We start from the raw sequence: 27,790 nt of genomic DNA on the forward strand, positions 1-27,790 counted from the left end.
CAATCAGCATAATTGATCAAAAGCTCAGCTGGAATGCAAACCAAAGGACAAAGTAATGTGTTAAAAAGTAGTAAAATGTTGTATTTCCTATATGCAAATGCCATACTGTACACAGTACGATTTTGCCCTTTAAATTACATCAATAGCATTTCAGTCAGTGACATCTGAAATACAAAAAGTCATAAGTGAGAGAATAAAACTGTATTATCTATTGATGTGCACGTCTAATGAAAGTGAAATTTGCACCACAGCTGCTTTTTATATTAGGAGGGGAGTGGGGTGCTCGTGGGTAAACTGTGGTGAGATAAAATCTCAAATGAAGAATTAAACCCAAGCTCTTGACACTTAATGATACCATCATTTCAGTAAAAAAGAGATTTACTAGAGATTTATTGTTACACAGGACAGCCCTTGCACTTTTCAATTATGGGGTGTAATTGAGGAACGTCATGCTTGCTAAGGGGATCTCTCAGTTCTCTGAATTTGATTTGCATTGACGGTGCATATTTAACAGTGTGTACAGACAGATACAGGCACTTGTCATAAGCTCTCTGCTATTCAGCATTCATTCACCCGACAACCTTCTTGTAGCAATTGTAGGTTAGCTGTGATCGATCACTGGAAAATCTTTCCAGTAAAACTATTTCCCAGGACCCTGTTGTGCGTTTTTATGCCACAGATGCAATCCCACTGCCTGGTTCAGTGATACTGCATCACACATGTGCAGGCTTGGTATTGCCTGGCTGGAGGTGAAGAGCAGCCATCCAAAGCATACCAGGAGGCATTAAAAACAGAGAGCTGTGGGTTCTCATATTCACTCGGCGCACTGGTGATGCCTCTCAGTATATTAACCAGCCTGATAAGTTGTTATTGGCACAGACAGTCCAAGGATACAAAGGAGTTTGAGTCATGAATACGAAACGTGAGTGTGATGAAAACTTCACAGGCTGATTTATATCTTGAAAGAGAGGAAGATGCAGGTGGGAGGGAGGGGGTCTGGGAAGCAGATAAGTGAGAAATCAGATTTATTCACGTGCTGACCCATAATCTTTATAGCACGTGTATATAGGGTATACTACAGTAGAACCTAGCAGAACCTTATTCATTATAAAGTGCTTACAGACCTTGTAAAACATGAGTTTTTTTCATTTAAAATTGATGAAATTTGTGAATGGCCATTTACATGACTTGCCTTCACTGTTCAAGCAATACCAATTAATTTAAGCTGCTGTGTCCCAGCTTTAATTATAATTAATTATTTTAATACTTACCAGTGCGCCATGTGAGGAGAAGAAAGACTTCCTTGGCCATACCTTTAAAGGATGTCACAAATAAACTTGGTTGGTGGTCGGGACACTGTTGGCGGTCTTTGGTTAATGTGATAAGACAATGAAGAATCATTCATCACCGTGCATTTATCACTGGTCCTGAACTGGGACGGCATTAAACTGATCATGCCAATATGTGTTGTATGTGCAAAATACATCTCTGGACATCTCTGAAAACCCACTGAAGTTGTTTTTTGGCTTGACAATCCATTCTGTACTGCTCTTTTTGCTATTTAATGGGCCCTAAATTCAAAACTTTTACATATTTGAATCCCCACCGTTTCTACATAAGAAGTGACAATGGTTTGAATACTGTACCCAATGTGTTCAAGCTAGGAAGCTAGACAAGCTACTTTCGTGGTACATTCCAGAGTGGAATTCCCTATTTACATTTTTCACAATCAGTGAGAGTATTACTCTTTTCAGGCACATCTTCATAAAACAATACAATAATTCTACGGCATCAGATTTCTCAGAAATATGTATTACATCAAAGCAGCAATGCTTTGCATACTCAGAAACTATCAAAACATACAACCAGTATACAGTACATAAACATTATATACCAGACATCTACCCACACATACTGTTTTCACACCACTCCTACAGGAACCCATACAACTACACAAGAATGCTGTAGATGTACTCTCCCCACAATGACACCGAGCTCATATTCTGTAATTACACATTATCCCATTGTTTCTACACATAATCCACTAGTTGCACTTACCCATAAACCATTTACTATTGCAAACAACCTTTATTGTGAGCTCATTCATGTACAACACATTCATGTACAACCTAGCACTGCAATAATGGCTACAAAATAGCAGTTGTCATTGCTATGTGCAAGCATTGAGTTCTGGACTTTTCATAAAAGAGCTGTGAGCTGAGCTCCATGCATGCACAGCTGTTGCTTCTTTTAGCACACAGCCATCCTCTGGATCATCGAGGAGACCCATCAGTACTGGGTCCTTTCTGGGACTTTTAGCAAATATGAATATTAATATATCATCCCTTGTTCAAGAATTAGTGACATAAATCTAGTGTGCTGATATAGTCCATGGCACTTTCAGTTGGTTGCTTAGATAAGAGCACAAAAATGAATAGAAACAACAGGAGGCCATTTGATCCACCATGCAAGTAGGTGATTAATTACAATCAGGGTCCGTCATTTCCTGATAGATATGGGTAGGCAATTACATCCTGATACTCACCACTCCTAATGTGGTCCATTCTAAATCCTAAATGCACCGCACCCACTAACATGATTATTGTTCAAGAAAGTGCAAAGACCTGTTGATGATGCCTATTTGGCAAAACATGAGTAAGTTTTGGGGTGGATGGCTGGAGGTATAAGACATATTAAACACCATTTAATATTAGACACCATTCAGGTATTTCACAATCTTGCAAGCTGGGGCAAACAATCAGCAATTCAGAATGTATACATGTGAAAGAAAATTAACACTCCTTTTCTGCGATATCATATTCACACCAAATAGAGCCTTAAAAAAATCAAAGGTGGGTTTTCTGCATTTCCCCACTTCAAACACTTATTCTACAAAAAGAATAGCAAGAAAATGACGTCAGAAAGAGAAACCACATTGGACGAGTTGGTTAATTCACTACCAGAAATGACAAATTAGATCATGTCACTGTTCAAGAGAAGCTGTGGTCTTTGTGAAAGAATATGTGGGTACATTCCAAATTCTTTGCTTTTTAATGAAGTTGCATTAAAAAAGGCTTCTACCAACGTAACAAAAAAAATTAAAATCTTTGCCTCAGTCACTCATAGCATTAAGTCATCTAACCCATGAAACTCTCAAATCCTCTCAATCCAGATTAATGATAATGATGTCAAATTAAAAAGTACACACAAAGTGATAAAACAGAAAACACAAAGTGGAAAACCTGATTGGGGTTGATCAGTCTCATCATGCTAAGAGCTGAGGACAACTAAACTGCACACCCTCACTCAGCTACAGGATACATGCCGCATGCCTGCAAGCAGTGAATTCATATCAGTTACCTGTACTAAGCAAGACACCAAATCATTATTGTGGCTTTGTAGACCTCTTCCTTCCAACTCCATAAAGCTGCATCCAGTTATAGAGTGATCTCATGAGGCTCTCTTTAATACTCGAGATTTGAGATAACCATCAGATGCCCAGTCACTTCAGCTCTGTATTTGGATACTGGTGTAAATAACCCTAAACAAATTTTAAGTATATGAGGCTACTACTCTATATCTATGTATTAGATAAAAAGGGACAGGTAAGGGAATTTGCAGTACTACGAACCAGATCTTGGTGCATAGCGAATATAGCTTAGACGTATATGAAACATCAGAATGAGCATCGATTAGGTCTCAAATGTACAAACAGTTGATACAAAATAAAACAGCTGATAAATCTGAGACAAAAAGGTTAATGACAACTAAGCATCTTGCTCTGGCCTTGTACAGTATCTTCTCTGTTAGCATGTCTTCTGAGTAAAACTGAACACTCTGTTACGCAGTTCAGGGTACTGCACTCAGTTAAAAGATAAATTAGATACGAAGGAAATTTAACAATGTGGACAAAATAAGTAACATTTTCTCATATTCATTTCCAACCTTCCATGTAAATGTATCTATATGGTTTTTGTGTGGATAATTTTTTTCTTTATCTTGTAATGAGCAATGGCTTCTGATGAATCTACTTTACCAGTCCTTTCAACAGGTCAGCAATGACTCTAGTATATGAACTGGATATGAATGGATCACATGGCATTTGCTGTGCTATAATGGAGCAGTTGATATCATTGAGGGCTACTGTACTTCTGAACTTAAAATAAACCAATTAATTCATACACTGCCAGTCTGATGACTGTGACTATAATTGCTCACATACTCCTTGTGAGCCTGTTAAAGATCATGTTCAGTAGGTGTGACCCATCCTATTCAAATGATCTAGCATGTGGTCACGTATCCCAAGACTCCTTGTAATGCAGTTACAGACCCTTTCCTCAGTTGGCTCTCCTATAACAAAATACACCTCTGATATAAGCCAGCTCATGGGAAGCAAGACTCTGGTGCAATGCTGAAGGGACAAAAAAATACTACCAACAGCATGCACAATTCAGGCCACAAGAAGCAAATGAAAGATTACGATTCTTATGATAAGACCACTGAATAGCCCTGTATCTCAATGAGCATCTGTCAATATATTATATGCATCTAAAACATGTTAAATGTTAATGCATATCTCTTTAAAAAAAAACAAAAATACACAAGTAATGTACATAAAATTACTTGCTACAAAAAGGCCCATTTTATCAGCCACTATTACATACTTTTCTGCTTGATAGAGCAAGATGTTAAATTACCACTATCCTTCATTGCATAAACCCTTTATGTGGCTCTCCATCACAGTAGTAATGGCATCACAGCTTTTATCTTGTCAGACATCCTAGATGGCGTGGAGCAGAGCCACGTTCCTCACTTAAACCACAGGGCAAGGATGTTACAAACACGTCAGCCCAGCGCTACAATTGTACATGCCCAAACATTTTGTGTGGAACAACTAATTATAGTGGTGTAAATATTGCATCAAAAAATGTGCATTATATGGAGTAAGTCGATCAAGGGGCCGACTGCTGAGTGAATGTCATATCCTGAGTAAGTAGAAAGCCATGTAAATACACAGCTTCAGGGAATGGAGAGTTATGTTTCAAATGCAGCTACAGAGCTGTTCAGATCAAAACTGATTAAATAAATACAGAAAAATCTGCTCCCCAACCCCGAAAACAAAAGCTGTTTTTTAAAAAAAAAAACAATTGTTTCAGTCATTCTAATAGAAACACTCTTTTTTATATTTGGCAGACAAATTACTTAAGGTGTCACAGAAACCTAGCAGAGACAAAAACAAGTTCGAATCAAAACACACAAACAGAAAACACAGAATTGAAACATCAGAGATACAGTGATGTATATGCCTTGGACTTTCCCGGCAATTGTCTTGCAAGAAAAATAAAGTCTTATTTTGTCAGTAGTTTTTGTAACCTCCAGTCACTTTATGCCCTTTTTCCAAAAGATTCAGATTTACAGTTGAATACTAAAAGGTTTAACAGATTTTGGGAGGCACAAGTCCTACTGGTATGATGTAATCATTATGCGCTCTTTTGGGATTGATGAGGTCAGCCTTCTGAGACTTTGACATCACCCTGTACACCCATAAAGTCTATATAATACTCAGGCACAGTAACAGACAGGTAGGTGTTCAGAGCTCATTGGAAAATATTAAGACCACATTTTCCAAAAACGTCTTTATTATTTGCATGTAATATGCTTAGTCACTGCCTAAGGTGCAAGCCTCTCCTTATATGATCATATGACAAGTACTGAATTCCTCAGTTCCAATATCCATTATTCTATCATTCTGTCTACGATTTTGCATTGGATGTCAGTGTTTCAAAGTTCAGATGGCCATTCTGACAATACAAAACATACCACGTACACAATTGAGAGAGGAGCAATAGTCCAGTGCTCTGAGCTATGATTGATCGGTGGGTGTTCGCCTGTGTCGGTCATTCAAAAACTACAATGCTTTATGCATATGGTACAATTTAGGAGTTAAATATAAAATTTACTTGTGCACAAGTATTTGGACTTTGTGGACATTCTTTACAGAACAGAAATGTAAGCTGCAATTACAATTTTTTAAATTGATATTTTCAATCAGACTTGAAGTGCTAGAAGACATTTATATGTGAAATAATTTAAATGTCTACAAAAACTGCAAAGAAAAATTAAAATCGAAAATATGTGGATATGTGGTGTCAGCATTATGTTATGAGGCTGGAGTAAAACACAATCCAATCTTGGAGGCTGCTTCAGTCTGCTAAAGATCTAAGAGTCTAGTGGCAATTCAACTTTTAGAAAGCCATTGACTCAAAGTACAAAGTCAAATCTACACTGGAGTAGCTGAACAAGAAGTAAGTGAATGTTCTCAAGTAGCCTAATTAATGCCTGACTTGAATAGGATACACCTGTGGCAATCTGGAAAATTGCTGTCCGTTAATGATACCTAACCAACTTAACAGAACCTAAGCATGTTCGCAAAGAAGACCAGGCAAAAACTATACTATCCCATTATTTAGAGGTGGTAGAGACTTAGACACTCGCAGATGTAATTGCTGCCAAAGATGCGTGCATCAAATATTAACTTATGGTTAATGCATTTGCAACCCACATACTGTATTTTAGTTTTTTATTTTTCTATGCAGCTTTTGGTGACATTTATCTGTTGACCCATAATGGTGTTCAGTTTGAACATTTAAGTTTTGATGGAAAAATCAACTGTAGATAATGCAAATACATAATTTATAATTCAACACAATGGAACATTATTTTAAGGGAGTATCTACTTTTGCAAATACAAATGCACTGTAAATACAAATAATACTGGACTACTGGAGCTCCTTTCCTGATAAAAAAGCAAACCACTAATTAATTTGTAAATACCGCAATATAGTAGCACCAAAATAATCCTTTATGTTATGCGGCTGCTTAACTAGATTGCTTCCTGATCATTTAGAAGGTGAACAGCCTAAAAAGTGCAAAAGGGAACAGGAAGTCTGTTCTCAGGTCTGAGATAGCACTTTTACATCAGGTGGTGATAAAGCGAAGGAACTTGTCAAATTTGTATGATTGTTAGTACCATGATCAATTTTAAGCAAACAAATCAGTATTTACCATACCATAATCAAGCACTAGACAATACCTTAATCAAATGTGACTGGATTTGTTTAAGGAGAATCCCTACTGTACAGTGTAGGTGTCAAACTAAATATCATGGATGCCTGAAGAAAGATTATCTTAAGCATTTGAAAACTCTCCAGAAGACAGTTTCCCGAAAACGTACATTGTTCCAAGCATAATAATTTAATGCTTCCGAAGCTATAGCATCAGTGGCTTGACCTAAAAGGATTTCTAATCGAAACATAAAAACAAGGCCAAATCCAAAGTGCTAATTTCCTGGTAATGGTTATAACAGGCCGGCTTCAGAAATGACTTTGCTCATAGTGAAACAGCAAGGCCAGTCATTCTCAGAGCGTCAGACTGAAAGATTATCTTCATGTTAAAGAAACAGCACTGCCGTTATGACCAAGAATGCTCAAATGAGTTTGCATATTAGCTGGTGCAGTACTTCATTTATCAGAAACTCAAAAGCAGTTATGTAAAGACTAACATGCACAAGAGAGAGAGCACAGCACGCTGTGAACTTTATGATTCTCATTACCACTCCATAACTTTCCTGGTCAGAATGAATTGATAAATACCTTCTTTTCATTTATAGCCGACATGATGCATGCATATACATGATGCAGATCTTGATGCATTGTTATAAAGACTGCCTATAAAGAGCATGTCCAATACGAAACAAAAATAGGTCCTTTTAAGGTTCTTATATTCTTAGACTTTCTTTATGCTTTACACTCATTAGACAAAGACATAAAAATGTGATGTATTTCAGGTTTAATTGAAATACATCAAGAGTATCTTGCTGAATAGACTCATCATCAATGTGTAGCAGTACTAGTGTCAGCTACTTTGGATACTGAAAATGTATCCACATTTCAAATCTTTCTGAACGCAGGCTTCAGTATCCTTTATTAAATTCTCAATTAAATAATTCCTCTTAAGAAGAGATAAGGTCAATGTTTGATATACACACACAGATTTGCCCATGAGGACATCTTCTCATAACGAACAACAGGACATTTCAGAAAGCACTGACATCACTGGCAAGCACCAGAGAATTTATAGTGTGTTTGTGGGGCATAAAATCTAGTAGATACTGGCAATGGTTGTGCCTGACTAATTTCATAAATGACAATTGATTTTAAATATTTAATTTTTTTCCTGCCAGAAAAGGAAGAGATACCTGTCCAAACAATGCTCACCCTAGCCTGGCAGGCCACTGCATGGGGATTTCCTCACACCAGTAGCTCATAAGCCCCAGATTCAAACTCATTATGTCTGGATCATAAAGCTAAATTTTTCCTTCAAAGAAACAGCTTTGCTGTCTGAGCCACTCCGAAACTCCCACAAACTCCCACTGCATGGTTGTATGGAATGTTCTGCCCTGCCCTGAGGTGCTTACAGTAAGCATACGGTCATTAACTACTGCAATAAATAACTGGCAGGTAGTATACAGTCATTTAACAAAATATATTAAAAGTTCAAATTCAGTACTGATTTATTCTTCTTAATACAATAATTCTCTATGGCGTTCTCAATGTTATCATTGCAGTCCGTGTTTATTATTAAAATAACTCAGGCACAGCTTGCCACTGTAGTCTCTAGAAACACAGCGATGGACTTGGCAGATAAGAAAATTAAACAAAATTCGACTTCATCATCCACCCGTTTCCAAGAGGAGACTGAATAATATCAGGAGTAAAGAATGATAATTACATACATCTACTACTTTTTAAAAACCTGATGGGGCATGACAGCGTTTCTCCTATCTCTGAGGATATGGAAGCCATGCAGCCTGGTCAGTTGAGGTGGGTCTGTGTGATGAGGTCAGAACACAGGGTAGGAAGGACTGGGCCCTTTGCTCTGGGTGAAGGCCTGGTTCTGATTCAGACACATGAAGTGGTAACGGGCCAAGCGGGACAGATGGAGCAGCTCGTCCGAGCGCTGGCACCCAGTCACTCTTGACATCAAGAACTCCTGAAAAAACATAGACAAAGGTCAGCCTGGCCTGAAAGATGCAGTCAGTGATCACGTCACAGTGCACCTGTCTTGCACTGCATTGCACATACAATGCAAGATGGCTCATCACACAACCATGGCAGATCCAGATGAGGAGACAGAGAGAGCTGATAAGTTACTAGAAGCATGGTGATTTTGCTTTGCTATTTCAAAACAGACACTAGGATTTCCTTACAGCAAACTCCATTACCAATGAAGAAATGGTATAATTAGATTATATACAGATTGTCTTTTCCAAAGTCCCATGGGTTTTTCTCACTGAGAGGTTGAGGCACATCTGAAGAGCATACCTGCAGGCCCTTATTCTTTATGACTCAGTACAGACGTTGTTTCCATAAAGGCAGATAATTACAAATTGAGCAAATATTGAGCAGAGCAGATGTAAAACTCAGCGAATGAACGAAGACTGAACAATGCTCTCATTCTTTTGTGTTTACAAGGTAGAGGAAGATGGCACAGTGCAGAAAGAAGTCAGAGTACAGTAGGGCCCGTAAGATGCCGTCTTGGGTTTCGGTAAAAGGCCATGGAAATATCTTACATACATTTTTGTTTTGTTTTTTTTATTCTGAAACTTCGAAGCGAATTGCTTCGATGACATTTTCACCTTCCACCAATGTAACCAGACTGATACTATCTCTACTTTGCTGTCAAAAATGTCGTAAGCAGAGGAAAGGTTATGGAACACTGAAAGGCCACTGAACTCAACCATCAGCCTAGGGCTGCATTACATGCTCTACAGATGTCTGTGGACAGATGCCAATGATCGCTTTACTCATTATTTATTTATTTTTGAGTAATTCATGCTTTATCCCGCTGATTTTCCACGGATTCCTAAAAACATCTGAAAATGGAGACAGCTCACAAGAGGCTTCTCAGGAGTGCACAAAAAGTACCGTAAAATGTTTAATCAGGTTAAACTGCTAGCTGAAAAAATAACGTTATAGCGTTGTAAAATGTTTCTTGCTCCCCAGCACACAATTCCTAGTTTCATATTTCACCTCTCCACTGTGACCTACAGAAGATCTAAAATGATCACTTTTAGTTACTTTTGAAGGAGTGGAAATTGAAGAACCAGAATGGCAGACTGCCTAGTACCATTGGTTACCAGGTCATTATGGACCCCTGTAGTACAATGAGAACTGGCATGTAAATGCAAATTAATGTTCGCTAATTTACGTCAACACTACCGTTAACCGTTGTAACTGCAGTGCTTACCAACTGCACATAGCTTCGAGTTTTGCCTAATGAGAAAAAATAAACTGCAACTGCCAGCAGTACTGTGCCATGGAGATCTTAACGATATTAGCTGGAAAGAAAGTAATGTTTCTAATATTATGTCTATCTTGTTTTACACATTGATACTGTAGGTTTTTCAATCTTCAATTAGTGGGAAATTTTTTTTTGTGAATTCTCATGTTCCAGGGATCATGCCTGCCACATTTGGATTTTGCTGGTTAAAGTCCCCCCCCCCCAACATAAGTTGTTTTAGCCACATTCTGACTAAAGTTCAAGCAATACTTTGAAAAAACAAAATGGCTTGGATTGTGGATGACACAGGCCACATGCCAACTAGCCGTTTTTAATCCAGAGGATCTTGTTTTCTACCTGTGTACACTATTCTCTGAATCTGTATACGTTTCACGAGATGTTACCTGCAAACTTCAATAAACAGTGCTTGTCCAAAAGCAGTTTGAAATTTCGCAAGACGGGCATTTGTGACACAGTATTATTTTATAGTAAGGAGAGAACGAGGGGCACAAAGTGTTATGAGTTCTACTAACAGTTTCTATAGGCATATCATGTTTTTATTATACATATATCCTTCTTAAACATGCAAATCAGTAAATTTCAATAACTTAGGTGATGATTGGGAAGGATTTAAAAATATCAGTCAGGCATCACAATTGCCATCTTTCAATGGATTTCCCAAATCCTCTTTTGTGCCATTCTTGACATTTTTTCACTTTTATAAATGATGTAGTGTCCTAGCAAAACATATTATATGGAACTGCGGAAGGAATGGCACCTTGGAAGCTACCACAGGCTTTGAATGAATTCCCAAAACTATCAATTTCTAAAATAGTCTCGAGAAGGATAGTGCACCTTAAAGTATTTAGTGCTACTGTCAGTCACAAATTAGCCAACAGCAGAACAACAGACTCACAATCTAACAATGCTGCTTACTTAAGTGCACAATGGCTTAAACACCAAGTTTGTGAAAAGGGCACCTACACCCTCCTCCGATTCCTCCCATGACTTAACTTGCTTGCAATTCCAGATGCTACACAATGTTGTGCTACGTTAACAGGATACCAACCTTGACAGGGGGCTTTGTTAAAGGGTTGTCTGCAGATGCTGCTGTGTCAAGAGAGCTCCGCAGGTCCAGACCGTTCACCTTTTCAGCTGCAGGAAGCGCCGTGCTGGACCAGCCAGCTAGACAGTGCTGCAAAAAAATGAACGTGGGGACACCATCACCCAAGATGCTTTTCTGATGAGCGCAGCTCTACCCCTACTCACAGCTCAGTGGCTCATGGGCGCCTCCAACATCAGAGCCACACAATGCCTCCTCTAATAAGAGATTTCAGTGCTATCCTGGTTCCAGATGGGAGGCAGCACTTTCTGTGGCAGCCTCCTTGCCAGATGAACCCTCTAAGGTTTTCATACACTCCAAAAATGGAGGTTAAGATTATGAGAGCTTTTTGTCAGTGATTCAAAGAAACTTTACTCTCGGGTGTCAGCAGATAATTCCAGGTATTAGCCGTCGTAGCTTCAGTTACTGTAAGGAAAAGGAAATAGGTGGAGATACTCTGGAAAGAAGGAAATGAGAAAAAATATATCATGCTTTGAAAATTGCCTGATTCCCCAAGTCAACAGTTACTATTGATGAAGTTCAAAGCGTTTGAATGAAGCACTTAGGATGTGGCACAGTAATTGTGCAAATATAAGGTCAATAGTGAAACTGTGCAGCAAGGTTTACGAATGAGTTTACGGTCGGTAATGCACTTGAAAAACAAAGCCAGTGGACACAAGCTCATCCCTCCTGTTTCTTATTTTATACTCACAGAGGGAAGCCCCAGACTGTCAGAGGGGTCAAAGCTGCAGCGCCGATGAGCTTTGTACCGGTATGCTGGGAGCAGTGAGGAGCGAGGGAGGCTGACCCTACAGAGAGAGCAATTACAGAAGGTCATATGAGGACACTGAGGGGAAGAATAAAGACTCACTTAAGTTGACTCAGGAGACACATTTGATTTCAAAGTATAAGACAATAGACAATAATGAAAATGAATGAATCTCTTAAAACATGTACACGCAACCAGACACCATGTCCTGAAAATGACCCCCTTTCCTGAAACTGTCAATGCCTTCAGTAGAGGATTTAAATAAACAAGGAACCACTTACCGTCATTAGTTGATTTTCACCCACACAAAAGAGTCATTCAACAGAAAACACAACAAGCTTTTGAAATCAGCAAACTATTTTTAGCATTTCTTATGAAATCTTGCTAATTTGGGGTGGTGGAAACAGAACTGTAAATGTGCAAGAGCCAGTATTAGTGTAAATAACCTTTACCTGCAGTTTCAATCATCATGGTTGTAGGGAAAAGAGCACTAGTGTGGTGACTCCAGGAGACCATACAAATAAGACATCCACAAAAACGTACTCACCTGAATCCCAAATCCCATGTTGTCGTCACATGATTTATTGCCAGCAGAGAAGGCAGGTGGAAAAAGGAGAGGGGCCAATTAGCAAGACAAGAATCAATACTGGGACATTTCACATGAACACAAATCCCCAACCTGTGTAAATATTGATGCAGTCCATTGTAAGAACTGTAATTGTCATGTTTCTTCTGTCTCTGAAAACTTGAAACTTACTTTAAATTGACTGTACTTTTAATGTTTCACTTCTTTTAATGATTAGATTAAACAATTCCTGTCTGTTTTGCTACTTAAAATTTAAATTTCTATCATCTAATTTTAAAATCTCTTTCTAACATATTGTCTTTATTAAATGCTTTGAGCCGCTTTTAGCAACAAAGGGTGCTATATAAACAAAGTATTTTCATATTACACATTCTTATCAAGTTGGATTTGGTTTCAGTTATTTAATTGAAAAAGTGTAACACTTTTTTTTGGAGGTTGAAGTGAGAGTTTACGTCTTGGTTTTACCGAGTTTACACTAAGCTCCAAGAAACTGAAACAATGCATCTTTTTTGTGGAGAGAAAATAGTATTTGTGAAAGTGCAAGATTGTTACCATGTAACTTGTAGGAGAGAAAACATTTAAAGCTTGTTTTTGTCTCTGCTATCTTACATTGTATAATATTGTACAAATGAAGGATGTGAAGCACTTTTCTAGTATTTGGTATAGATTTAAGCAGGTTTTTCAACAATATTATGTTGATCTCAGTATAATATACATTGTGAATATTTCTCTACCTTTCAGATGCTTTAGAACTTGAGGTTCTGGGAAGCATAGTCAGAAAACAGCTAATTTATTTGCTACATAAGTTTCATAAGGTTTTTGCTCCTCCAGACACCTACTTTTATTTTTTTTAAGCATTCCTGGGAAGGAAAGGGTTACTGAAAATGTAGTCATATGATTCATGTAACCAGAACATTCTTCTCAAATGATTTTGACTTTCCCGACTTTTTTCCCCCCAAGGAAAGTCTTAAAAACTTATATTTATTCATATATAAAGTGGCTACCAAATTTAATTATGCCCCCCCAAGGAAATGTAACTAACAGCTGATCTAGCATGAAAACCCAGGTGTTCATTCAGTAGTTTCTGACAGAAATAAATCAGAAGCTCAAGGCTTTTTCTATTTATACATACAATATTGAAAGTCACACATCTGCCAAAACTGTTGTATATATTGCTAAACTCATGACATTCAATATCACCCATGCCACAGCAGTCAGTATTGATTTTTTTTGTACAGACTATAGTTTGTACTAAATCCAACTTGATATGTGTAACATGAAAATGTACTTTATTTATATACAGTATTACCTCTGTTTATAAAAGCAGTATAAACAGTTCATCCCATAAATCATCTACTAGGCACCTTGATTGATTATCACAAACTGCAGGTTCTCTTACTCTTTTGGTCATTATGTTTGATGCATACCTCTTTATTATCGTACTGTAAAGTCCATATGTGACTATGTTTAAGTTTCATGACAGAATGCTGCAGGACTTAGTAAAAATATCCAGATAAACTTTGTAATCTGTTCATCTGTTCTAACTAAGATGCCAGGATCAGAGGATACAAATGAACTCTAAAGCAGAATGGATCCTTTTCCATTCTTCACAAAATAGTTTTCAACATCATACATTTCTGTGCTCATTGTATGCCAGTTGAGAATTCCAGAAGCTCAAACTGTGATTTACCCAACCAAATTTTTGTGGACTTGGAAGTCAAATAATTGCTGCTCAGATTTAAACAGTGGTCTTGGAAACAACGTATCCTGATGATGCCAGAGTGTTTTTGTTAAATATTCTCAACTGTTGCCATTGAGTGTAAGTTGGCCTGTCAAACTACTTTTCCAACCAAACTTTAGGTAAAACTTCCATATCTCTCTTTCCTGGTGGAGAAGCCACCACCAAATTAGCCTTGACCGTCTTCATGAGAGAGCCACAGTAAAAACTGGTATGTCTTATGGATGTAGTCTGTCACTGCAGTTGTTTTAGTCACCCTTTTAGATGAGATCTTGAAACAATTCTCTGATCTCCAGAGCTTCTGTATTCAATCTCCTGTAAAACCCAGTAGCAATCAAGGTGACTTGTAGAAGATCCTATGAGCACTGTAAAACTACCAGTTAAGGATTAAATTCACAGCATTTCATTTCAATGTATTTACAAGGTAATTGAACACTCAGGAACAAATCCATAAATCTTTTAGGTTGCTTTAATTTTACAACCTGTTTTCCAAAACCAAAAAATACCCCTAGATTTAGAAATGAGGATTCTGGAAGATTTGTGTCATTTCCCCAACCTTTTTTTTTTCCGTCTTAGTCGTACCTTTGTCCAAACACATGCATACAATAATTGGAGCAATATTCAAAAATCCAGCTTTAAAACTGAAACAGCCTGGTTTGTTGTTGCATTAGTAATCATGAGCCTCTGTGTGTACACAGATAACATGTGGTTTAACAGCCATTTATTTTACAGAGGTCAACCATTAAAGACCTAAAACTAAAAGGATACATATTTTAAGTGCAGTTTTTACTTCACCCCATAATGAACTGTACTGGCTTCAGAGGAAACCATTTGTCTCTCAGCACATCTACTTAGCGAATTTTCATCTAGCTGTAGACTGTATAATACATATAGTCACATAAACATTGACCAATCTTACTGCAAATCCCAAAACCAATATTTGATGGCAACTGTGTAGAAAAAAAGAAACCGTAATCCAAGGACAGGTTTTGACATTAAACAGTTAAACTGAGAGGGAGGGTGAACATACCTGATGAAAGCTGGCTCTGGAATAGTGTGCGGGCCCTGGGATCTGGGCTTCCTGCACACTGGACAGGCAGCCTGGGGTTCCAGCGCAACAGGGAACAGGCGGCTGTTGATTCGGTAGCAGTGCACACCTGGATGAGAGAGTGAGGCACTTTAAAGCCCATCAGCGAGCCATATCACAGCTAACTTGACCATATTCAGACATGCACAATCCAACTAGCTACTTTTTTGGGAATGCTCAGCTGACGTATAGCTCCAGTTAAATAACTGAAACATTTGATGATGACATCATGCCTAGCAAAGGAAGGAGTGTGGTGATTACAAATGATGAGGTTATGACTGGGGGAGGGGGGGGGTTTAAAATGGGATGCTTTAGGTCCTCTCATTCTCCACCCTGGGTGACTTGTCACTGCTCTGTTGAGAGTTCTAGCCTCCCTGTTGGGACTTCTCTTGAACAAAAAATGCTGCAATCCATTCCCTTTGATTTTTTAAATAAAATCAAAATCGTGTTGGTACACGATTAAGTAATTAGTAATAATAAGTAAACTTATTGTTTTTTTATGAAAGACCATGTTGTATTACCTCAGAAACGTGTGAATACAGCACACAGAGAAAATCGTTTTCCCATTGTAAGTACTTTTATTTTTTTTATTTTATCATATATACTTGATGTAATGTACGCAATTTTCCCAACACAGGACTGCATTACTGTGCAGTGCTTTTCTCCCCATCCAAACTCAGATTTTTTGTTGGGCCTTTGTAAAACATTAATAATTTCACAGTGATTAATACACTTGCTCTTGGACCTGCTGACAGTCTTTTATGACATTTTCAGAAATTATATTTCCGTACTATGCTAGCACATTATGAGAACTGCAGAGTGGTTAAAGTCTCCACAAATACAGTAAGATTATGTGCATAGCAGAAATGAGGTGATGCATATCCCCATAACCAGAACGCATATAATCTCAAAAGCTCCTCAATGGAGATTTTAAACTATGTTTTGTTTTAGTGATGACGTGCAACTTTAACAAAGTTATTAGAGAAAATCCAAAAGACAATCTTTTGTTTTCAGTACTGGGAAGTATTTCTTTCTTATGCACTAGTTTTACAGAACCAAGATATCTGCTAATGTGATTGGCTACTTTCGAATGTTGTCAAGTTTCCCATGTTTCTATTGCTGCTTTAAGATTTTTCATGCTCCCACAGAAATGTTAGTTTCTGGTAAGGATAACAGGTTCACAGATACTGCTTAGTGCAACACATTGGTAATGTCAGGTGCAGAAGGATCTTGGAATTGCAATGCCCATAGCTTGGTCTTGCCCAGAAATCAGGGTTACAATGTGGTTTGCTTTCACAATAAAGCCAGGACAATCCTGCAGTGCCTTGGAAAAGTGTATGACGCATAAAACTACAATGTGGCCTGAAGTGAACTTCAGCTTTACTCGCGGATTCAACTCCCTGTGACGCACACATACACCGGCCGAGAGCTCATACACTGGTGCGTGTCCTGGGCATACTCCAGGTCCTGCTCTTGTCTGGCTGGGGAGGAAACCTCTGTGTCTTCTGTTCTGTGAACACACAATCACACAGACAGGGGTGCCATTTCAACGCATGTCACCTCAGTGGAAACTGATTCCCCCCACATGTGTCATTCTTCTCAGTTTTCACAGGACAACCCCACGGCTAAGGAATAAAATATTCCTTATAGACAGCTCACATACAGTCATAGAGAAATAGCCTTTTAAAGCTCCATACCATGCCCTTGTTTTAACAGAAATGCTTTGCTTGCTTGACTGTTAACAGAAGTAGTGCTTTTTCTTAAAATATATATATAGGGAAGAAGATAAGAAGTTCTGGTCTGAACCAATTTAAAAACACAGTTTCCCCATAACCCACTACCCACACCTTCCCCCAGCTCAACTCTTTTAAACTCTCGTTTTACATCCCCAGTAGTTACCAATTTAAAAGATCTTGGTTTTACTCAGATTCCAGACACAGGAAGTGAATCATTAGGCATCTGACATGACGAAAACTGCAAGGTATGTCAGCTAATTCCCAAGACCATGAATGTGTGATAATGCACCAATAAAATAAAACTGTAATGTGAGACTATAATACACCCAGGGTCTATATTTAAGGAATCCGCATATCAATGTACCCCTTCCTAAATCACGCCTTACCACATGTAAATTGAAGTGTGTTCTGTCAGTCAAGGCAAAGAGCTGAACGAAAATATATATAGTCTCAAAGAAAATGCTATAGCATACGCAAACACTTTCTTTGTGTTACTATACAGGTATTCTAATTGATTTTCAACTCACCATCAAATTTGTGACATTTCATATGATGCACCTAAGCCAGGTCTATTTTCCATACAGTCTCTACAGAGAGATTAAATGTATTAAATTTAATGTATTAAAACCTTTTACTTGGAAAAAGCCCCAGGCAAGAATGCTTAATGTTTTAGTAATATTTATAATTTAACTTGTAATTTTCTTCGCATAAAGTTGGGCTGATAAATATGGGAGTTGTATTTCGAGATAAATCCTAAATTCATTAGAATTCCAAATGTTGCAAGATCTTGTTCAGACAAATTTCAGAAAGACAAAACCAGAAGGTAAAACTAGGAGTTTAGCCAAGTTACCGGGCTATTGCTCAGTGGTGACTATGCTTGACGTATCCAACAGCTCAATTACTTCGAGTTTATTTGGCCTTGGCTAACAAAAAATACTAGCCTCTATTCAGTCATTTGTCAGAGAGTACAAATAAAAAGTGTTCTTACTCCATGTACAGGCTGTGAACACAATCATCCCTGTTGACCTGGCGGAAGGTCCTGAGTTCAGCAAAATACTGTTCGGAGCGCTCTGTCAGGGAACTCTCTGCATCCAGGAGACCTGGAGGACAAGAAGGTATCATGGTGTTAAGAAAGCTGTAATTAACCTATATAACCTCTCGTGCAGGGCTTCCCAGTTCTGGTGACCCCAGTGCCTGTTGGTTTCATACCAGTGTACAATCCTGTTACATAACAGACCCCTTAATAGAATAAATTGTTTCATTTATCAGTTTTCAGTTACTATATTGTTTTCAGCTCTTAAATGGCTAGAGATTTAAAGTGAACTTCAAGTGTGCATAACACAAAAGATGCACCTTTTCAGTGACTGAAAATTAGTCTAAATGCCTAAATATTTAGTTTAAGTATTAAACTGGAATAACAGCCCACAGGCACTGAAGCCAAGAAAGTAGGATCCAGAATTGGGAAATCCAGCTCTGTTGTTCTCTACCATAGCCATCACAACAGGTGTTTCAAATCACAACAAAGAAAGTTAAGGATGTACAAAGCTATCCTAGATGTATGGACCTATGTATAAATTAATCTATGCAATTAGCATAACAATCAGGCTTTTAGATAAGTTGAAAGTTTAGTTAAGGCTAGAATGTATTTTTGCAAATTATCACAATTTCCATGTGATTTCTGGTGTTTATTCCTCCCTTGGTTTTTAACATACAAGTGAACCATTTCTTTGAACGGTTATGCATGAAAAGTTTTTAAAGAGACTAGGAAAAGAAATAGTGTTTCAATGCCACACCACAAGTATGTAAAAATGGACAAAAAAAGACATGGTATTCTTCTTTCCCTGTAAAAAGAAAAGTGATTCAAATGTACTTCCCAGAATAGTGGAACATCACCACAATATTTAATTCAAGAAAGAATCCAGCTGGAATCAAACCAGCCAGCACCGAAGTCACCAGGGCAGGAATTGGAAAGCCCTGCTCTAGTGTTTTCTAGCATAGATATCAACACTGGTCTTCCAAGTTACAAAGTTACAACAAATAAATGTAATGATTTACAAAGCTATCCTAGATATATGGACCTACATAATCAGCAGAACAATCAAGCTTTGAAATACGTTCAAAAACTAGCTAATGGCATATTCTTTCAGCTACAAGTCTTTCTGCCAACAGTTCTATTTTCCTCACAATAACCCGCCTCTTTCCTTCAAGTGTTGTTTTTGACGTACCGCTTCTGACTTTTCAAAGAAGGAAGAGAAGTATATTATTTCAGTGCCACACCACAAATCTCTCACTGTAAAAATAAACATGATACAAATGTACATTTCAGAATAGTGGCACATACAGTAACACAAGTCACAAAAAATATGGAAAATGAAATTCTATGTCATTCAAATTCATAGAACACCCACTTAAAGATCTGCTAATTTACCACCTAAGCTATTAAGAAGAACTTCTTACCAGCTATCCAGTCATAACCCAGCAGTGGTTGCATGGACAAGCCTTCAGTGCTCAAAGTGTGCTCTTCATCCACTGAATGGAATGTCACATGACCGCCTTCCTTCTATAATGACAACAAAGACCACATATTGACCAGAGCAATATAGTGATTTGCGCTCTACTGTTTTGCTTTTTCCACTAGTGTGCTGTACTAGTACTTTGCGAAAGTCATAATGCCATTTCACAGAGCTTATTGGACATTTTTTTTTTAATGTCAGCGGTATTTTGTGTGTTTCAGAATTATTTGTCACTTTTGAAACACAAAATTTAACAAAAGACTGAACGTTGTGTGGCATTTTAGATCTTAAGTATTTCTTAAGGTGTTTTTTTTAGCACTACTGCATTGAACTGCTAATGTCAGATATCTTTCCATGGACACAGCAAAATTAAAGCATTACTGAAACTGACAACACAGACGTTCAGATCATTGCTGAAGTGTATTCCAGTCACACACGAAGTAGAAGAGCCAATATTGCAAGTGCAGTATTATTTTATGACTCTTTATAAAGCATGTGCAATTTGTTACTTTCATCATCGTTATATTGACCTTTTGCCGTTATTATTATTTTTTCTTAGAAATATTGTGATAATGTTTTCCACATGTTTTATGTGGAATGTGTTGAACATCACACTGCTTGCTCCTTAAATTGCCTCCTTGGGGATAAACAAAATATTCTGAATTGAACTGAGGACTTTCTTACCCAAAGTTAACAGCACTAACAGTTCTGCCTCCGGTGAAGTGTGCCTACAGTGAATATTAAAAGTCTACAATCCTTTATTGAAATTGCTGGTGTTTGTGATGTAAAGCCAGAAATCAAGATGAATCATGCCAGACATTTTTCCATCTTTAATGTGACCTTGCAACCAACAAAATTGTGTTGTAGGTTTTATTAATTTAAATTATTTTTCCTAATTATTATCTATTTGTTTTTGTCTTGAATTTCGCTAGTTGCAAGGTCATTAAAGATGGAAAAATGTCTGTCATGATTTATCTTGATTTCCAGCTTTACATCACAAAAAAACCTGTAATTTCAATAAGGGTGTGTAGACTTTTTATATCCACTGTAAGTGTTAACATGATTGTTATCTGGAACAGAATTTACATTTTTTGCTTAGAGATAAAATAAATCCAATAAAGAAATAAAATAAATGACCTTTACGTGAAATAGTATAGAACGGGATAGTCCCTTGATAACACGAACAGATAGGTTGATTTTGCGATATCCTTTCAGATAGCTGCAGTTATCTTGTTCAGAATTACTGAAAAGACACCTGTGGTCACATAAAGACGTTATGCTTCATTATCAGACGTTTAATATACATCAGGAGTTGGAATCTAGAAATCAATTAAAAAAATTTTTGAGGTTTGACTAACAAGGACCTATAAAATTGGCATTTGGTTTTTGTTTAGAAATGTGTGATAAAAAAATAACAGAAAGGTGAAGACTGCACATGCATACCCCTTTAAAGTACTAGCACATCTGCAAACCAGCAGTTATTTTTAAAATGTGTGCCAGTAACTGGGCAGCTGGATCTGGGGGGGTCAGATAAGGGGGTCAAGCCACCACAGGATACAAAAAAAGGCTGCATTTCTCACGATGACATCAGGAGACTGGCATCACCTGAGCGAAGGATTCAGTGAGTGAACACTCCTGAAGGACTGAGAGACGAGTCAGACCCTCTTTGTCAGGTGTGGTAGTGAGAACTTAAGAGAACAAACCTGGAATGGGGACAATTCCTGCAGCAATCCCAGAGAGGGACTGAGTAATGACAGCCAGTTTTGAGGGAGAGACAGAACAGGGTTGTCTGAGTGTGGTTAATTGCAAAGGCTCTAGGATAAGGTACATGGTTATAGAGAGCAGGGAAAGATCAAGCAAACTCAATTGCTGATGTGTCAGCCAGCTGGTAAACAGAAGATGGGTCGTTTTAACCTAAACGGGATTGAGAGGGTAGTATTTTCCACTGCTACACACTTTCTAACAAACGGGATGTTATGCATACACTTATACAGCCAAAAACAGGGTTTGGTACAGCAGGGTTGTTCTGCACACCACCTGACTTCTCATATAAAGGGATAGTTTTATGTGCAGGTTCCCCCTACAATGCTACCAACAAAAGGGGATCTTTATGCTTTACAAAACATTCCATTAACAGTAAGTCCGATTTGCACTGAAGTTCCAATAGATTTAATAATGCAAGACCTACTGAACCTACTGTGGGTAATACTCTAAGCGCAAAAAAGTTTATACTAAGTAAACTGGAATGTTTCTTGAATTTGTCTGCCAAGGCCTGAATCTGCTGACAATTTCTACAGTCTTCCTAACATTCTCTCACTGGTGAAATAGTGCCATCTAGCCACCCACCAACCTTAGATTCACTGACACCAGTTCCATAGTACAGTAGTCGATTAGAGCAATTTTTTGTGCTTGCAACAGATTTTCTCAAAAGACAACTATAACAATGAAAAGAAGTATTAAATGCTATGCAAACATGTTGCGTTCCATATGTATGCCCTTATGCATGTACAGCACTATATACCTCCATTACCGGTTAACCATCTCTGCTTCAGCCTCTCTCTCATCCTCCTCTGTCTATCTCTCTCTCTCCCTGCTTTTCCTCTTACCCGGGGTCTCTCCTGGTGTGGTGTAAGTAGAATGGGTTTGGGTCTCTTGGCATCCTGCTTGAGAGCTGCTCTGTGGCGGTCATTGCCCTGATCCAGCAAGTGTTTGGTATACAGCACTGGCTCCAGGTGAGATCTCTGTCCCAAGTGGGTTCCCTGTCTCCACTTGGAGACCCTCTCACAGGACGGGGTGGACGTCTTACAAAAGTTATCGGACACGGAAGCTGCCTCTTCTGTGTATTGGGTGGGAGAAGCCACAATTAATTCCCATTTCACAGTGGAAGATATCTGTAATATTATCTGTGACATACATCAACTGAAAAGACACAGTGTTTCAGAAAGTTAAAAAAAACATCCTCCCCATGAAAGTGTTCAAGTATTTAGAATCTTTCAGTGTTGTGACGTTCCATCTACACTTTACATAACATCTACATAACCTACTCAAAATGTATATTTGCTTTGAGCAAAACAAGCAACTTTTAACATGTTTCTCAACCCACCAAAGAACACCCTGCTAGTGCTTTATCATGATGATTAATTAAGTCAAACACGGTATACCTTCTTTCACATGAACGTTATCTGTTATCTTTATTGCTCAATTTCAGCCTGAGCTCCCCACTGCAGAATAAGATGGCACAGGGAGATATGTCTCTTGATAACGAATACAATTTTAAAGTTGAAAGGAAAACACCTCCAAATGAGGTGACAACCCTGAGGCTCTTACCTTGAAGGTGTGCAGTGGGCTTGGCTTGGGATTCGTCAGCTCTAACAAGGACAGCATCAGCCCTATCTGTCCCATATAGCAGCTCCCTGTTCTGAGTTCTGGGCCTGCACAGCGCTGCACGGGCTTGGCCTAGCTGGCCAGCAGTGAGGGTCACCATAGGCACAGCAGGACTTGTGTGTACTGTAGGTTTCATGGCCTGTGTCTGAGCGTCCTTTGAGGAAGCATGACCTTCCTGTAAGAAAGCACTCCGGTAAACTGCTCAAACTTTAATGCCATAAATAGCACATAATACTAGACAATACAAAGACCACAAGGAACAAATCAGAAAACACATATTTGGAATATTTATATAGTATAATAAATATTTAATGAAGGACAGCATATCCTGCTTTCATGTCATGTCTTCTCAGACATGTTTTCTGAAAGTTCCACAAGCAGACTGAAAACAAGAAACTCACTTAGGCTTTCATTAAACAATCCTAACTTATCAAAGAAGAAGGTTTTGTTTTCGTTCATCTGTACATTGGAAAACCAGTCAAAAATGTTTCACGCTGATAGGTGAAACATCTGTAATTACAAAACCCTATCAACTGGCTCACATCAATACTCTAACAAACACGCAAACGTATTGTTTTATTTAAATTAGACTAGTTTAAATACAAAACGCATGTAGAAATTAAAAACCAGCTTTATAGAAAACCTGCCTAAGGAACTACATGTACATATGAGGTGTTCCAAAGAAACGAAGTAGAGCTGAGCATTATGGGTACATCTCTGGACTCATAAGTGGTTTCATTGCGGGTTCAAGCCCCTGTTGCAGGGCTTAACTGCTCCGGTTTACCCAGCTGAATGAAAGGGAATTAGCATTTCTGGGGTAGGCACTGTGATGGACCAGTGTCCCATTCAGAGCCAGAGGTTGCTTGAGGCTTAGACAACAGGACGAGCTCTGACCCAAGGACCAGTTTGCGCTGCTTTTTTACTTGCATGGAAATGTAGTGTTTGCAAATTATGCTTATATAGTTCCATTTCAATTCCATGACAATACTGAAAATGTCACAATGGACTTTAAAATCATCCATCTATTCATCTTCTAACTTCTTTATCCAAGACAGGGCTGCAGAGGCCTGTCTCAGCAAGCAAAGGGAACAAGGCAGGATACATCCTGGATGGGATGCCAGTGCATCAGAAATCTCATTGTCCCATACAGTTTCTGGTGAATTTATCTGACTGTTTCCGTCCTTCGAAAAAATGAAGATGCCTCTTGCAATCCCCAAAGCAAGCACAAAGGTCAAGCGTGTTCTGTACCAAACTGTTACTAAATACCGAGGGAAGAAAACCCAAACTATCTCAATGCCGGCAAATGAAGAGAGAAAAAAAAATAACTTACCAACTAAATTTAATGTAATGAGTTCTGGGGGTTTTTAAAGTTGTAGTTTTGAAGGTAAAAAATATTTTTTTAAACCATACCAGGGACAGTGGTATTATATGTGAACTGTGATTTGTTTCATATTTTAAACAGAGAAAACAAAACCTCACAGTAATCTTAGGTAAAGTCACAATCCTAAAAGCAAAGTGAGCTTGGAATGAACTTCGGACAGAAAAAAAGCAAACCCTGTTACCTTCTTCAAACTGTAACCACTGTAGTCTGCTGCTGTGCTAACCAGGTTGTCTGTGCCTTCTGGTCCGGTTGAGTTCTCCAATGTTGCTATGGGAACACTCGCAGTCCTGGCTGTGGCTGGGGCCTTAACCTTGGGCCCTGACTGCGTGATCTCCGTTGCTGTGGAAACCTGAGCGTCCCTACATCTCAGCCCCTTCAGTCTCTCCCCTCTCTCCCTCAGCTTCTGCAACAGGTCTTTGTTTTGAAGCCGCAGCGCCTCCAACTGCCCAAATGAGGACATTGCACTTTTGGAGGCACGATCTGTCCGCAGAGAAAAATGGAAGAAAAAAAAACCCACAAATTAACTCGTTTCCGTTTTTATCCATTTGAAGAATTTTTGGCGCATTTATTATTGAATAAAGAGCAGTTTTGTTCAGTTGTAAGGGGCCATGCAATTTACTGCACATCTGCACCTACTGGCTGGGCTGCCAGTATAACTGTCAAGACTGTCAGACAAGAAGTGAACATAATGTAAAGAAGGATCACTATGTCATGTCTAAAAAAACCTTAGTACAGTAGATATTCGTATTTTAATGTACATAAATGCTATTAATAAATACAGGCTTTCGGATTGATTTTCGAAAGCCTGTATTCACGTTTAAAAGGAAAAAGTGACACACTGTCTATGTTTGGGGATTTTTCTCCTGCTCTGAATGCAATGGTCGTTAAGGTCCTGTGAGTCATAAAACGTCGTACGAGGCACGTGAAATGACGAATGGCCGTATTATCGTAAAACCAGGAAAGCGACATCTAGCATTTTATGGTTATTACCCATTCGGGAGGGGGGACTTTGCCTTATTGCTTAACAGAAACTAACCGGGAAGGGGGGAAAATGTGAAACTGTTTTTCATTTTTTTTAAATCGAATTGTATTCCTTTTGTAATTTGCTTCTTACTTCCTTTTTGATTTAATGCTGTCTGACCGTGATCACCGCGATGTTGACTTGACAATTCAAAAGTCCCCAATCTTTACTCATGAGGGAAAATCCATCGAAAAATGACCAAGAGGTTTATTTAACGCAGGGGAATTTTAAGAGAAATATCGGGTGACTCTGTTTACTATCATTAAACTGTACCGTTTTCGGTATCCCGGAAGCAACATTAATATTAAACTTATTTAAGAAAGTTAACGACTTCCAGAAAAAAAAACAAAATACAGGTGACAACTGTATAAAATAAACACATAAGTGCCCGAGGGGTTTCACATCATTCTTTCATACCAGGATCGATGCTAATCATGCTGTGACACCGTGCGCGGCTAATATATCAGTTTAATGGCACTTTAACTACGCTACAAAGTAACAGACTTCGATAATAATTGATGGCTGGTACTTACCATTCGTGTGAATTTGTTTTTGCAAATACATGTAACACCGCACTTAAGGTTTTGCTAGCTGTAACCATAGAAACCCTAAGCGTGAGCTTCTGTTTAATCTTGGCATTTCGGTTCTTACCTTCCAACACCCAAATTCTTCTGTAAATCCGCCAGAATAAGAGTGTATTTGCTTATCTTTTCTTGACTCGCAACACAGTCCTACGTTTCTATAGTCTCTTTAAGATTTCTCCTTTTCATATATTCGCAAACGAAGGTTTACTTTTTTACCTCCATTACAGTTTGGACACCTTCCGGCTCTGTCGATTGGTTAGCTAATCGCTACCCAGAATGCACCAACACAACCCTCCTGGCCTTCATTTAAAGGGCCACTTAAAGAAAAGTGATTCCCTGATCTGTATGTTGGTTTGCAGACATTCTCAGCAAAGGGAACGTGCCTTGTCACTAACGTTAACCAGATTAGTGTAGCAGGAACCGAGCAAGGGGTCTGTCGATTCTTCCAAAGTCAGGGACTGCTCTGTGCCTCTCAGCACTGACGAGGGCTGTCCACACCTTTTCAGAGAATGAAGATTGTCGAAACAGCCCATCAAATGTCGAACCTTCCCTGACTAAAACTTCCCCGAGGAGCTAATACAGTTTCCTTTTTAGTATAGTACAAGCCTGCCAAGTGTTCAGTCTAAGAGTTTCATGGTGTAGGGCAGAAAAAGGCCTTCAACCAACACGTCCTAATGTGGACATTGCTGTTTGAATTCTCCTGGCCCTGCAAATTGAGATTGCACAGTTCCAGTCCCATGGGGCTGAGGTTTCTGCACGTTTTCATTCCACTCTTCCACCTCTTCTCATGATGACCTAAAAGAGATGATCGTTAGCTTACGTGTCACAGGTCAAATGGGTAACAAAGAAAGGACTGAGAATGTGACAAACTAAATTTTATTTAAATAGATGTGACCTGGGCCAGCCTATTGTATATTATAACACCTGAAGAAGGCTCCACGGCCGAAACGTTGTGTTTTCTTTCTTCTCTTTTCAGCTTGGAATAAACTTATTACTTGTTCCTTTGCAGTCTACACATGCTGACGCAACTACCCACCTGAACTATTGTACATTACGGTTTTAATGTCATGAAGGAATGGTGTTGTATTAAACACAGCAAACACGTTCAATTATAGCCAGTATGCATTCTGTTTTAAGCAATGAAAATGGGTTCACACAAATTAAACGATACAGAATGATCAATTTTAACCATTAAAAACATCTTGTCAAGTATTTAGCAATACAGACATGTTACAGAAGCCATTCAGAGGGCAAAGTGCTGATATACAAGGTATGCCTTCTTAAGCTTCAGCAATTAACTTTCTTAACCTCCAAGCTGATTAATGGAATTAATTCACCGTTTCTGTGCAGCAGAGGACTAAAGGCTAATTCCGCAAGGCTGTAGTACTAGCCTACTAAGAAGTAGAATAATCACAAGTATGATAACTAACCATTGACACAGGGAGCAGACCCTTCTCACACCAATACAAACAAATCTTAATTAACATCAAAGGATAGGACAACACTGCAAAACCTACTTAACTGGTGTCTCAAGTATAGCCAAATGTT

At 38.5% G+C, this 27,790-nt stretch overlaps 2 protein-coding genes across 5 annotated transcripts in view; both read right to left on the bottom strand.

The window, feature by feature from the left end:
* The window catches only part of LOC107075592 (tumor necrosis factor receptor superfamily member 21), a 39,709-nt gene extending 30,810 nt beyond the window's left edge, over window positions 1–8,899 (bottom strand). Inside the window, exon 1 of the mRNA XM_069183700.1 lies at window positions 8,815–8,899. Coding sequence (XP_069039801.1) covers window positions 8,815–8,826 — 12 coding nt within the window. The 5' untranslated portion in view covers window positions 8,827–8,899. The remainder of the gene's footprint in view (window positions 1–8,814) is intronic.
* On the bottom strand, window positions 361–26,507 carry miip (migration and invasion inhibitory protein). 4 transcript variants are annotated; one of them, XM_015337312.2, is made up of 11 exons: window positions 26,459–26,507; window positions 24,819–25,117; window positions 23,200–23,431; window positions 22,479–22,708; window positions 19,817–19,919; window positions 18,348–18,459; window positions 17,060–17,133; window positions 15,567–15,693; window positions 12,156–12,252; window positions 11,411–11,536; window positions 361–9,051 (listed from the first exon to the last, which is right to left on the bottom strand). In XM_015337312.2, exons 2-11 carry the CDS (start codon window positions 25,095–25,097, stop codon window positions 8,902–8,904), a joined length of 1,530 nt encoding a protein of 509 aa, XP_015192798.2. In that variant the 5' UTR covers window positions 25,098–25,117; window positions 26,459–26,507; the 3' UTR covers window positions 361–8,901. The 4 variants fall into 4 exon arrangements, with proteins under 4 accessions (XP_015192798.2, XP_015192797.2, XP_015192796.2 ...); XM_015337311.2 differs by having other exon boundaries at window positions 26,310–26,497; XM_015337310.2 differs by lacking the exon at window positions 26,459–26,507 and adding an exon at window positions 26,192–26,255.
* Between the last annotated feature and the right edge of the window lie 1,283 nt (window positions 26,508–27,790).

This window comes from Lepisosteus oculatus, chromosome 25 (genome assembly GCF_040954835.1).
Source record: "Lepisosteus oculatus isolate fLepOcu1 chromosome 25, fLepOcu1.hap2, whole genome shotgun sequence".
Taxonomy (NCBI): Eukaryota; Metazoa; Chordata; class Actinopteri; order Semionotiformes; family Lepisosteidae; genus Lepisosteus; species Lepisosteus oculatus.

Bases quoted from the DNA above. Each gene is read 5' to 3' on its own strand.
- miip (XM_015337310.2), bottom strand. From the start codon at position 26,222: ATGTATTTGCAAAAACAAATTCACACGAATG. The intron at 17,134-18,347 runs GTAAGAACACTT...GTGTGTTCACAG, and splicing joins GTTCACAGCCTGTACATGGA to AACAGAAGACACAGAGGTTT. The intron at 9,052-11,410 runs GTTGGTATCCTG...ATGTTTTTTCAG, and splicing joins TAACAAAGCCCCCTGTCAAG to GAGTTCTTGATGTCAAGAGT.